Raw genomic sequence first — 13,595 nt, 5'->3', positions numbered from 1 at the left:
CCCCAAGATATCAGTGACACATGAAAGAAAGGTTTGCTTTATTATGGAAGGAGTCACAAAACCAGATCAATACAGCATAATCAGCAGTTTACCATGCAACATCTTTGGGACGGGAATGCCCCCTGCATGATGTACATTTGTGTCCTCTGCCCTCTGTGCCGAGCTGCACATCTGTAATACTCATCCTTTGATTTTGGGCACGCCACACGCTAATTCTGTGTCTGTGTTTTCAGCATTGACCTAGGCTTGTCTATTGACAATGCTAGGTTCTTGACCTAGTTCTGAGCACTCTCATAGGAATTGAGGACTACCATTCCTGTCGTGGTTTTCATGCACGGAGCGCAGTGACGGCAGTATACCATGTTAGTGAATAATACTGGCAGGTTTATTATCTTTTAGATAGCAATGCACACCTTCCGGCCCATTCATCTAAAGTAGTGCTGTTTGCAATGAACCTGGCATCCTAAAAGTGATATTCTGTGTGTTTTGAGCATGCATGTATGCTAGAAAAACTAGTATGCCATGCAGTGCATTGTGCGTGTGGATGTATGCTAGAATAAGTGGTATGCCATGCACTGCATTGTGCATATGCATGTATGCTAGAAGCAGTAGTTTGCCATGCAGAAGTGCGCCATGCAGAAGTGCTGTGAGTTCTATTTTGGAAGCTGACAACCTGTACCAGAGTACAAGATGGGGGAGAGGTTGCATTTCTCCACACAGCATTTGTGCATTGCTGGCATCTCCTAGATGGGAAGGAGAGTAGCTCACTTTGGTGAGGAAAGAGGAAACAGACTTTATGTAGAAATGCCATTGTGCTTCCTTGTACATTGGGCTGAAAAGGACGCTGATTGCAGCTACCATTTGGTGGCTGGAGGGACTATAGGGTGAGGCGTTCAGTATCTGGTTATAGGGAAAGGAGTCCAATGAAGGGGCACAGATTCTTTTCTCTCTTCCTGATCTCTGTGAAGGGGGTCATAAATAACTAGGTGCAGGCTGCTCCCATCTCTTAATATTTTTGTGGTGAGTACTCCACCTGAAGACTGTTCTCCTGGGCAGAGCATCCTTGCAGACAGAGGCCAGACCTTTGAAGTGGCCTGGCCAGGGCACATGAAAGGGGACCTGCCCCTAACTGGTTCCAAGAAGCAGACCTGGAATACACATCCTCAGTCTGCAAAAGCGGTATAAAAATGGGAGCTGAAGACCCATCATCATTGTGGTCTTTTCTACTTGGAGGGGGGGGTACTCTCCAGGGTATTTCGGGATTATGAAGCAGCCAGGGGTTGGTGTCCCACTGACAGTCACCCCCACCACCCAGAAGTGAGGGATCATTTTCTGGAGCCCGATGGAAGGAGGAGGTTCTGACTATCCTGGTTGCCAAGATATCTTGCCTGTGAGTGAGGGAAGGAAGCACCAAACCTGCAGGAGGAACAGATGTAGGGTCCGTCCAGTAGAGACTCATGAAGCAAGACCACCAAAGTAATTTGCAGTACTTCTAGGTCAAGTAATGCAATCATTATGAAATATCCCATTTGGTGCTGCCAGTCCCCTGGGATAGTGTGCCCTTGTGGTAGGCCCAACTGAAGCAGGGATAGGCATCTGCTGTGACGTGTGCCCCGTAAGTGAACTATGTGACTTCAACACTGTGATGTATGTTATTGGGTCGAAACCAGTGCCGAAAACTGAGCGACTATAGAGGTACCTGTAGAGGGCGACTTGCAAAGATTCAAGTTTGTTGCATCGAGGTGCTTTGTGCCGAGGTTAGTGATTCTGCACCAAAGAACAGTCATCTATGGGTGAGTGGCCGCCGTACTACCGGAAGAAGCCCGCAGCATACTTCCAAGAGGCTCCTGCCTGCCACTGGTGAGATCGCACTGCTGCAGGAAGAGTGAACATGGCCTTGCACTTCTCCTGGAATGCCACGTACTACTGCAGCTCAGGTCTCTGCTGGTGAAGATCCTGCTGCTGCGGAAGACTGAACGTGGCTCTGCACTGCAACCATGGACTGGTGAGGTACTAAGAGTACTGAGTGCAGCCTGCAGCTGTTAACCCAAACTTGGTGAGAGACTGATCTAGCCTAGGCCCGAGGGGAACTGTGTGCTAACCTAGATACAACGGGTGGGGTGAAGTATGAGCTGCAGCCACCAGTTTACCTGATGTGCCCTGAGTCTCATAGGAGGGATGGACCCTGTAACAGGAACAGGAGGGGGACCCACTAGAACCAAGTGACAATCTAATCAGTGGAGGCCCCTAAGAGCACCAAGCTGTGCACCCAGGAACCGGGTCTTTGTGCATAATTGAAAGTGCAGTGGTCTTCTGTGTTTTTGTGTAATAAAAGTACTTTTCTTTTCCTACAAAGAGAAACACTGGCCTAGACGTTGATTTTATTTCACTGCATTGGTATTGATTCTTGAGCCTAACACCTTCACTAATCTTCCTGGGGAGCCTGTGGTTGCTCGCCTGCGATACCGCTGAGGGTCAGATGCAGAAAGAATTGTGCTTGGCCCAATTTGCAGAGCCTTAGTAGGGCCTGCCCCAGGACAGTAGAGGTAAAAGGTCTCCATCTCCATGGATTTGGCCAAGAGCCCGTGGCCTCCTGATAAGATGCTGATAACTGGTTAGAAATCAACAGCTGCTTGTCCTCATTGTACTCATTGTGAGCAGGTGTAGGTAACATTGAGACTCATTTAGGTTGTGAATGCCAGCATCTCTACTTATATTGGACAAAGTTGAATGCACGTATTAACCAGAAAATTCAACCTGAATCAGTCTTCATAATTGCATTGACACGATGCCTAGGCATTACAATAGCTCAAACTAACCTATTATTAGCAGACTTAAACCTAGTTTTCAGTGTTATGATCATAGTTAACTGGTGTTATAGTGTAGCTCAAAAATAATTTATCATAAAATTGGAATTCCAGAGAAATGCCAAATAGTGGACTGTGGTAATGAAGTCAATGAAATATGATAATTTGATTTCTAAATAACATGAAGAATCATTTGCCCCCCTTCCTGGTTGCAGAATGACGGCATTTGTACAAAAGAAAATTATTGGGGGTAAGTGAATATATTATGATATAATAGAATATATGCACATTTAGTAGAGTAAATTAATATTTCTCATGAAAGATAATATCCCTGTGTACAAAACAGCTACAGGCTGGATGACAGTTCTCTGTGAATACACTTGTATTTGCGTTATAGAGAATAAAAATAAACACCTGTATTTCAAATGCAGCAATTTGTGATTCATTCACACTTTTACCTGACATGAATGTATGGGCAGAGCTTGATGGGATAGTGGAATTGCGACATACATGAAAGTTGTGTGGTCACATTTCAGCTTCTTGAGATTGCTGCGTATTTAGTTCTGTGTGGCACAAATCCGGTAAAAGCAACAAGGTTCTTCAGCTCTTCTGACATTTTTCAATTAAGAGAGGATGGAGGCAGTATCACTAAAATATAAACAGACATGCTAAAATCTCAGGATGTATAATGCGCACTGTATTGTTTGTATAACTTGTCATGTGATCCTTGCTTACGGAATATTAGCTGCTTCTTGCTAGAAATGTCCTTGTCTCTTAGTCCACTTTTATCTCTTTGTTAGCTTCTTGGTTGACACCAATTTCTTTCTGGTTCATTTCAGAGTTACAGATTTTACTTACAACGGATTTTAAAATAAGTGTTTAATTTTCTGACTGTGTAATTTACAGTTTGTTTTGCCTTGGCGTGTACGCTGCAATTTATAAGAATGACATTATATTTTCTCCTTAGGAGCTGTTTGAAAGGTGTGAACTCAAAAGACTGACATTATTCAAAATGGCCAGTGAAACAGAGGATAACGACGACAGCTTAGGTAAAATGGAGATCCCTTTCCAGAGCTCTGGTTGCTTGTCCAAGGACAGTATGCTAACAACATGATTATGTCCTGCTTCCTTTCATGCAACTCAGATAGGTCGTTTGTGTGTGCATGCATAATTTATTAGCCATTGTTGTGTGACAGATGAAAATCAAGCCTCCATCTTTACTTGATTTTCTGTTTTTAGGGGATATTTTGCAAGCCAGCGACAATTTGTCTCGTGTCATCAACTTGTACAAGAAAGTGATAGAAGGCCAGGTCATTAACGGAGAGTTTGACATTCCAGCACCAATCATAGGACCTGTGAAAGGTGACACTTTTCTCTACTTCCTGCTTGCTTTCTTTAACATGTTGTTTGATTTTCCACCCTTCCATCTGGCTTCTTTGCCTGCTCTATTTTCTTTCCATTGACGTCCTTTGTGGTCCATTAGCTAGCTACTTACCTTTAGGTACTGTCCCTTTTTCAAGTCTTCTATTAATTTGTCTCTTTTTTTCTCTATTGTCTCCATTTCATGCCCAGTGCGTAATCTATTTACTTGTTGCTGTTATTACTTTTTTATTCTTTTAATTACGTTCTTGACGGTTTGTACTATATCCTTTGTTTTCATTTGTCCTCTGTTTTACAAGTATTCCTGACTACTTTTTCCCTTTGACATCACTATTCTCACACCCTTAATTTTCTCTCTTCTCTTTATTTATTCTTTTCTTTATCCAGGAAGTATATGCTTTCTCCCAAGTTCAGGTCATTACACATGCTTACATTCATAAGCTCGTTCAGTTCTGAACATTGAATGTCCAGTAGAGTTGTGCACATATTTTCTGTACATCCTTTGTGAAAGGTTTTCAAATGGTTGCAATTGTTGAAAAGTCTGTGATGTGAAAATTGAAGAATCTTTTGGAATAAAATCACACCAAAATCCATTTTAGTAGTAGGTTTCCTTTACAAAAATATTTTGCCCGGAAATTCTTCTTTCTACAAAAGTAGTATTCATGGTAGAATGTTTGTGCTAATGCAAAATGTTGGCAAGTTTAGAAAATCTAAAGTCTATGAGAACCTATGTAAACTTTGCCGAACTCAGCCGTCAAAGTTTAAATTTGCTCCAACCCAGATGTACAACAGTTTGACAATACAAGGGCAGTTTAATAGCCCCAGTGCCGCTCCAACTCAGATGTACAACAATTTAACAGTATAAGAGCCGATTGGTAGCCCCAATGCATGAGATAGGGTTGCTGTGATTTTGCCATGCACATTTCATCTTATAATCTTTTTCTCTCTCCATTAAGTGGCGAGGATATGTCTTGTTGTCCTCTTTAGTCTATATTTGATCAGGCTGCTTTTAGCAACATTACATCTAGTCCACTACATTGCAGTACATTTAAATTGCTGACTCTGCATATAATATACGATAACATCAGGAGGTACTGCATCAGCAGTGGCATTGCAAATTTAGGTAAGAGATATATATCCCTAGTTAGGACCACGTTTCCATTGAAAATGTATATTTTTGTTTAAAAATCACTTTATTGCTGTTTTATAAATCACCAGCAAACCTTTCAAGCAAGTCTAATCCACCTCAGCTCCTTTCTAGAAAGTTTCGGGGTGACCTGTCAAGTGAGGCTGAGAAAAAGTTGGACTCCCAAAACTCATTTTCCCCATATGAAAATTGAACATCTGTAACGCTAAAACTGCTGAATGGAATTCCTCCAAATTTATCAGAAAGCTAGATCTTCATTCGGACAGCATCCCTTTTGTGAATTGGAGTAAATCCCTTCAGTAGTTTTTGGAAATGGAGGTTCAAAATGTATAGATATTTTAGGCCATGGAGGATCAGTGGACCTGATATATCTCAAGATGAGATCTGATTCGCTGCTACTACATCAACAAAGATGTGATGTCAGCCATTTTGGAACTCGCGGATTCAGTCCCCTGTCCCAGAAAAAATAAACATATAAGGGGGCAGGGTAAGAATACCCTAGACCTAGTGGGGGGGGCTGAACCTGGGGGCTCACCAAATTTAAAAATGTTAGGAAGGTAAGTGTGCAGCCCCCACCCTCCTGAGCCTTTCAACTTTAAAGGGGAGGGGGCATGCTGTCTCCCTCCCCAACCATTTTTGAGGCCCTGGGGACCCATTTCAAAGGGGAGGGGGGTAAACATGCTCCCCTCCTTGAGACTTATGAATGCCACAGAGACCTCATCCCCCAGGGCCATGTGCACTTTATTGGGGAGGGAGATGCAGCCCACCTCCCTGAGCTATGCTTTGGTCCCAGGGATATCATCCACTAGGACTGACTCTGTGACATTTTCCCTCAAGAGTGCAGGTATAGAGGTTATCTGTAGTCCACCCAGTCGGAGCAGAAACCTGCTTTTTCATGTCCGCAAGAGCACAGGTGTAGAAGTTATCTGTAGTCTCACCCAGTGGGAGCAGAAAGCTGCTCCCGCTGTTGGGAGTACAAATGTTTCTCCCTGCTCGCACCATAGCACACAGAGAAATACATAATTGCTCCAGCCTGGCTGGAGGAGGGTAAAAAAAATTCTCCTGATGGGTGGGACCAGTGTCGGCTCCCACCACACCAGGGGTGGGTGCTGGCAGGAGAGCCATAGGGCTGCTGGGACATAGGCCTTCCCCTGCAGCCCAAATGTGGATAATGTTGTGTGGTGCTCCAGGTGGGCACTGGGGCACCCCATTGTTAAAGAAAAATGTTGTTCTGGTACTGCATGGCCCATTGAATTGGGCTACTTGTAGGGAGCCATAGGGTTACAGGGGCTCTGGGACCCTGCCCATGGCCACCAATTAAAACAAATGCTGTGGGGTTCCCCAGGTAGGCATCCTGAGTGAAAAATAATAAAAGGAAAGTGGTCCCATTGAATGGAGCTACCCACACAGCCCACAACAAAAAAAAGAACTGTGGGTGTCCTGGGTGGGACAGAGACACCCACAAAAATGTTAAAAATAAATAAAATAGAAAATATAGAATAATAAATGAGTGGCCGGAGCTGCTCATTTATTATTGACTACTACTAGCAAGGAGGGTCCCATAATGTGAGGTTCTGTAGGCAGTGCAGCAACCCCCACACATATGTAAACAAAAAATAATTAACCCTATCTTTCCAGGGGTCAGTATAACTGAACCCCAGGAAAAGTTGATAATTTTTAAGCCTTCCCAGAGCTGAAGCTTTTGCTCTTCAGCTTGGGAGTGCAGGAAGCCTTTGTGGTTGGTCTTATGGTTTCATTATGTGGCTTAAGGAGTATAAACGAAAGACTCTGACACTTGTTTAATGTTGATTTGATTATAAATACTTTATTTAAATGTTTATAGACAGACATTGCAATGATTCCTTGAACAAAATCTATAGGCCTTCTCTTTATATAGTGAGAGTGGCTTACATTAAAGGAAATCTCTAGAAATTCACTGAAAAGAACAAAAGTTAAAGTGACAGTTATAGTAGATACTCAAACAAATCTTTGACATTCATTGAAAAAAGGCTAATGGGAGGTTATAGTTAAGTGAAATTGTCAGTTGAAGTTTTAAATTAACAAACCACTGACATTCACCAGTTATAGTTATCTCAAGTAACCATAACTCATGTCCTAAAGTAACTATTACTTGCGCCATTCCCATGCACTGCTAATTACTTCACATATTACATCACTCATGACATGTTCGTTGACATCATTTATAACATCACTGCAATATCTGAAGTTACATCATTGATGACAACACTGTGCATGACAGGGGCACATGTCATTATTTTAAGGCATGAGTATAAAAAAATGTGTTATTTTGGGCCCTCTCCAAAGGGCCTGTGGACAGGATATCCCTACCCTGCACTTTTTTTTTTTTTTTTTAAACTATACTCAGGACAGGCATCTAAGTCCCAGAGTCCTGTAATGGCTGCCTGCAACATTTTTCCTCATGCTGCAGGCAACCAATCAGAGCTTTATTACTGTGGGAGCAGGAGTGCCTAAGGGTAAACAAAACAGACACCTGAGCCAATCAGAGGCTATATTTTTTAAAATTGGTTTCAAGGGACTTTCGCTAGAGCCCATCATATCCAGCCTTCTAGATATACAAATATTTTTGTAACTTAAATCTCAAACTACAGAACAGATTTACACCAAAGCACGCTTTCTGCACCAAGATATAGCTTCCTGCTAAATCTGATGTAATTCTGTTCAGTTTGTCCGGTTTGTCCGGTAGCGCTGACTAAAAATGTCTGTGGAAAATGCATCGAGAAGTTTTGTTTTGTGACACCCCCTTTTTCCTCTGGCCCGGCTTGGCAGATCACCTTTAAACTTTCTGTGGACAAACTAACAAATAAGAGAAACTTTTTAGAAAGTTTTGTGGAGATTTATCAAACTGTGCCAAAGTTATTATTAAAACAAAAATGTAATTTGCCAGGGAAACACTGACCTAACTATAAGTACCCAATGGCGCCTGCCACTGGGTAAAAAATATACATATATATGTGTGTGTTTGTGTGCATACACTTTTTTGTGCACTTAAGGAGTAAGGCTGAGGTTTGGGCTGGTTGAGTGACACTACCGCCCAACTGAAAGGTGGTGTCAGAGTGGTTAACTCCCACCTATCTAAAATACCAATAACACAACCACAATGTGGAATAAATTCAAAGAGGCAGAAATTACAACAAACAGAAAGACTGAACAAAGAGGAGGTAAACAAGTAGTGGGAAGTTACTGCCTTACAAAATTACATTAATGTGATTAGGGGCTGAAAAGGTTTATTTTTTTTCTATAGTGCCAAACTACGAAAATCACTTTTCGAAAAATGGTTCTCATTTATGGTAAAGACATGGAAGAGCATTGTGGAAATCTTGAAAAAATATCCTAAAATGGACATGAAAATTGCTACTGATTAAGTATACCATGTACATGAGAAAGTACACAAGACAAATATGTGGAGGAAATAAAACTGAAGAAGAGAAACAGAACAGATCATAAAAATGACAGGGTTCTGACATTTGAAAAAACTATTCATTGAGGAGTGACCAAAAGAAGATGGCCATGCACTGCAGGTAGGTGGCCTTAACAACCAGATTCAGTTCAGATCTCAGGACATGGAGGAATAACCTGGAATATCAGTGGAGTCCAAGAAACAAGATACTTGTTAGATGCGTTCTACCTCCTGAGAACAGATGGATCGAAAAAGAGAGCAATAAAAATTGAAACAAGAAAAAGGATGAAAAAGCTATGAAGTAGGGAAAGATGCAGCAGGAACAAAAAGGTGTACAAAAGTCTATTTGGTCAGGGACAGTGCCAAGGGAAGAAGGACTAATATCTGGTATAACGTTTATTTATGTAAGTAACTATAGACTTACAGTGTCAGAAAAATAATTATTATGATTTTTCTTTTTGTCCTGAGATTAGCTTTGATTATGCCAAACTTGATATTGATTTGTTTTTGTTAATAAGAAAGTTAAAAACGAATGAAAAAGCATTCAGCTGTCTTTAGAAAAGAAAAAATCAAATAAATCTAAAAATGTCCTCAGTAAGGGATATTGATTGATTATGCTACATGAATTCAGTGAAGAGAGCTATGGGGTTGTAGCATTTGTTCAATTCTAGAATCTTAAGCTTTTAAATTGACACACTTGGTGGAATTCGGTTAACACCTAAATCTAAGTATATGTCTGTTATGTCACATGACAGTATAGATGTGTGCCGTGAGATGGTTGATAAGAAATTACTGCCGTTAGAAAACAGCAATATTAACTTTTCTCTTGGCAACCTGAGTAAAGAACAGAGGGCAGCCACTGAGACACTTAAAGAAGATGTAGCAATTGCTATAAAACAATACGATAAGGGGTGGGGGGGTGGGGGCAGTATTGTACCTTTGAATGTGGAACGGTATACTTAAGAAGTTTGTAGAAAGCAATGTTTGCTAATGCTATGAAATTATTTATGTGGCATTTCTAAACTGATGAAAGACTTTTGAATGTAGATGGAATGGGATGCACTCTCTCTGGTCAAACTAACACGTTACCAAAAGTAACCCATACCAAACTTGTTTTCTATGTGGAAAAAGATCCGAACTCTATGTTCGATGGCATCTGTCGCTGTAGATACGCATGTTCTGCAATAGCTCGCCATCTGGTGTTGGGCCGGAGTGTTACAAGTTGTTTTTCTTCGAAGAAGTCTTTCGAGTCACGGGACCGAGTGACTCCTCCTTTTGTCTCCATTGCGCATGGGCGTCGACTCCATCTTCGATTGTTTTTTTTCCGCCATCGGGTTCGGACGTGTTCCTGTCGCTCCGAGTTTCGGAACGGAAAATTAGCTAATTTCGGAAGATTTTCGTCGGTATTGTTGCGTTCGGGATCGGCGTACTTAGATTCCACACCGCATCGAAGATCGAAGAGCTCCGGTGCCCTTCGGGGTAGTTTTTCGATCCTCCGTCGGGGCCTGGTCGGCCCGACCACGTGCTGAAGAACGCCGATGGAACGGACCCCGTTCCGTTTCTGCCCCAAATGCCACAATAAATACCCCTACACAGACCAACACTTGGTCTGCAACCTGTGCCTGTCACCTGAGCACAGCGAAGACACCTGCGAGGCCTGTTGTGCGTTCCGGTCCCGAAAAACACTCCGAGACCGTCGAGCCAGAAGACTTCAGATGGTGTCCGCACCGACAGCCCAACGGGAGTTCGAGGAACAGGAAGAAGAAGGTACCTTCTCGATCCAAGACTCAGACTCCGAAGGATTCGACGATACACAAACCGTGAGTAAGACGTCGAAAACCACACAAAGAAACATTTACAAGGCCCAGGGGACGCCACTGCCACCAGGCCATGGCTCCACCCATAAATTCGGTGACCGACCGTCGGCACCGAAAAAGGCCCAAACAGTGCCGAGATCGTCCGACTCCGGTCGAGACACCGGCACGCAGCCTTCTCGGGACCGAGAAAGTGCTGGAAACAAGCCTCGACACCGAGATGCCGGTGTGGACACGGCTCGACGCCGAGACAGCAGCACCGAAACAGATCGACGCCGAGAGGTTTCGGCCCCGAAAAGGAAAAAAGTCACCTCGGAGCCGAAAAAACACGCAGACAAAGTTTCGATGCCGAAACAAACTGCAAGCGACCCAGCTTCAGGCTCTTATACAGAAGAGCACTCGCTAACCTCCCAAATGCAAAAGCATAGGTTTGAGGAAGAGCTACAAGCAACTGATGTGGACCATACGCAAAAGCGTATCTTCATTCAGCAGGGGACAGGAAAAATAAGCACCCTTCCCCCCATTAGGAGAAAGAGAAGGTTGGAGTTCCAGACGGAACAAGCACCACAACCAAAAGTGGTGAAAAGAGTTACACCACCACCCTCTCCTCCGCCCGTGATTAACGTTTCACCAGCACAAACTCCATCACACTCCCCAGCTCACACCACCATGAGCCAGGGTGACCAAGATCAGGACGCATGGGACCTATACGACGCCCCAGTGTCAGATAACAGCCCGGAGGCATACCCTACAAAGCCATCTCCACCAGAAGACAGCACCGCGTACTCTCAGGTGGTGGCTAGAGCAGCACAATTTCACAACGTAAGCCTCCACTCAGAACAGGTCGAGGATGATTTCTTGTTCAACACACTCTCCTCCACCCACAGCTCCTACCAAAGCCTGCCTATGCTCCCTGGTATGCTCCGGCACGCAAAAGACATATTTAAGGAGCCGGTCAAAAGTAGGGCAATCACACCAAGGGTGGAAAAAAAGTATAAGCCGCCTCCTACGGACCCGGTTTTCATCACTACACAGCTGCCACCAGACTCTGTTGTTGTAGGAGCAGCTAGGAAAAGGGCCAACTCTCACACATCTGGAGATGCACCACCCCCAGATAAGGAAAGCCGCAAGTTCGATGCAGCTGGTAAGAGAGTCGCAGCACAAGCTGCAAACCAGTGGCGCATCGCGAACTCCCAGGCACTACTTGCGCGCTATGACAGAGCCCACTGGGACGAGATGCAACATCTCATTGAACATCTGCCCAAGGACTTCCAAAATAGGGCAAAACAAGTGGTTGAGGAGGGACAGACCATCTCCAACAACCAGATACGTTCCTCCATGGTCGCTGCAGATACAGCTGCACGGACAATTAATACATCTGTAACTATCAGAAGGCATGCATGGCTCCGAACGTCTGGATTTAAACCAGAGATTCAACAAGCAGTTCTCAATATGCCTTTTAATGAAAAAGAACTGTTCGGTCCAGAAGTGGACACAGCGATTGAGAAACTCAAAAAAGATACGGACACTGCCAAAGCCATGGGCGCACTCTACTCCCCGCAGAGCAGAGGGAATTACAGCACATTCCGTAAAACGCCCTTTCGAGGGGGGTTTCGGGGTCAAAGCACACAAGCCAGCACCTCACAAGCAACACCGGCCACTTACCAGGGACAGTATAGAGGAGGTTTTCGGGGACAATATAGAGGAGGGCAATTCCCTAGAAATAGAGGGAGATTTCAAAGCCCCAAAACCCCTACTACTAAACAATGACTCACATGTCACTCACCCCCTCCACACAACACCAGTGGGGGGAAGAATAGGTCATTATTACAAAGCATGGGAGGAAATCACTACAGACACTTGGGTTCTAGCAATTATCCAACATGGTTATTGCATAGAATTTCAACAATTCCCTCCAAACATACCACCAAAAGCACAAAATTTAACAACACACCATTCCAATCTCCTGGAGATAGAAGTGCAGGCACTATTGCAAAAGAATGCAATCGAATTAGTGCCAAACACACAAATAAACACAGGAGTTTACTCACTGTACTTTCTGATACCAAAGAAGGACAAAACGCTGAGACCAATCCTAGACCTCAGAGTAGTGAACACTTTCATCAGATCAGACCACTTCCACATGGTCACACTACAAGAAGTATTGCCATTGCTAAAACTGCACGACTACATGGCAACTTTAGACCTCAAGGATGCTTATTTCCATATACCAATACACCCATCGCACAGGAAATACCTAAGGTTTGTATTCAAAGGAATACATTACCAATTCAAGGTACTGCCTTTCGGATTAACAACCGCACCAAGAGTCTTTACCAAATGTCTAGCAGTAGTCGCAGCACACATAAGAAGGCAGCAAATACATGTGTTCCCATATCTAGACGACTGGCTAATCAAGGCCCATTCGTTAATAGAGTGCTCAAATCACACAAATCATATCATACAAACCCTCTTCAAACTAGGGTTCACCGTCAATTTCACAAAATCCAAAATTCTGCCACGCAAGGTACAACAATACCTGGGAGCCATAATAGACACATCAAAAGGAGTAGCCACTCCAAGTCCACAAAGAATTCAAAATTTCAACACCATCATACAACGCATGTATCCAACACAAAAGATACAGGCAAAGATGGTATTACAACTCCTAGGCATGATGTCATCATGCATAGCCATTGTCCCAAACGCAAGACTGCACATGAGGCCCTTACAACAATGCCTAGCATCACAGTGGTCTCAAGCACAGGGTCACCTTCTAGATCTGGTGTTAATAGACCGCCAAACTTACCTCTCGCTTCTGTGGTGGAACAACATAAATTTAAACAAGGGGCGGCCTTTCCAAGACCCAGTGCCACAATACGTAATGACAACAGATGCTTCCATGACAGGGTGGGGAGCACACCTCGATCAACACAGCATACAAGGACAATGGAACGTACATCAAACAAAACTGCATATCAATCACCTAGAACTTCTAGCAGTTTTTC

General features: G+C 43.5%; 1 protein-coding gene across 3 annotated transcripts in view; it reads left to right on the top strand.

Moving 5' to 3' along the window:
* GGA3 (golgi associated, gamma adaptin ear containing, ARF binding protein 3) overlaps positions 1 to 13,595 on the top strand; it is a 525,496-nt gene that overhangs the window by 366,400 nt on the left and 145,501 nt on the right. For all 3 annotated transcript variants that reach the window (XM_069200128.1, XM_069200129.1, XM_069200130.1), the window contains 2 exons: positions 3,775 to 3,856; positions 4,047 to 4,169. In XM_069200128.1, coding sequence (XP_069056229.1) covers positions 3,775 to 3,856; positions 4,047 to 4,169 — 205 coding nt within the window. The remainder of the gene's footprint in view (positions 1 to 3,774; positions 3,857 to 4,046; positions 4,170 to 13,595) is intronic.

The sequence above is a fragment of the Pleurodeles waltl genome, chromosome 7, assembly GCF_031143425.1.
Source record: "Pleurodeles waltl isolate 20211129_DDA chromosome 7, aPleWal1.hap1.20221129, whole genome shotgun sequence".
NCBI lineage: Eukaryota > Metazoa > Chordata > Amphibia > Caudata > Salamandridae > Pleurodeles > Pleurodeles waltl.
This window is presented reverse-complemented; position numbering and strand designations above follow the sequence as displayed.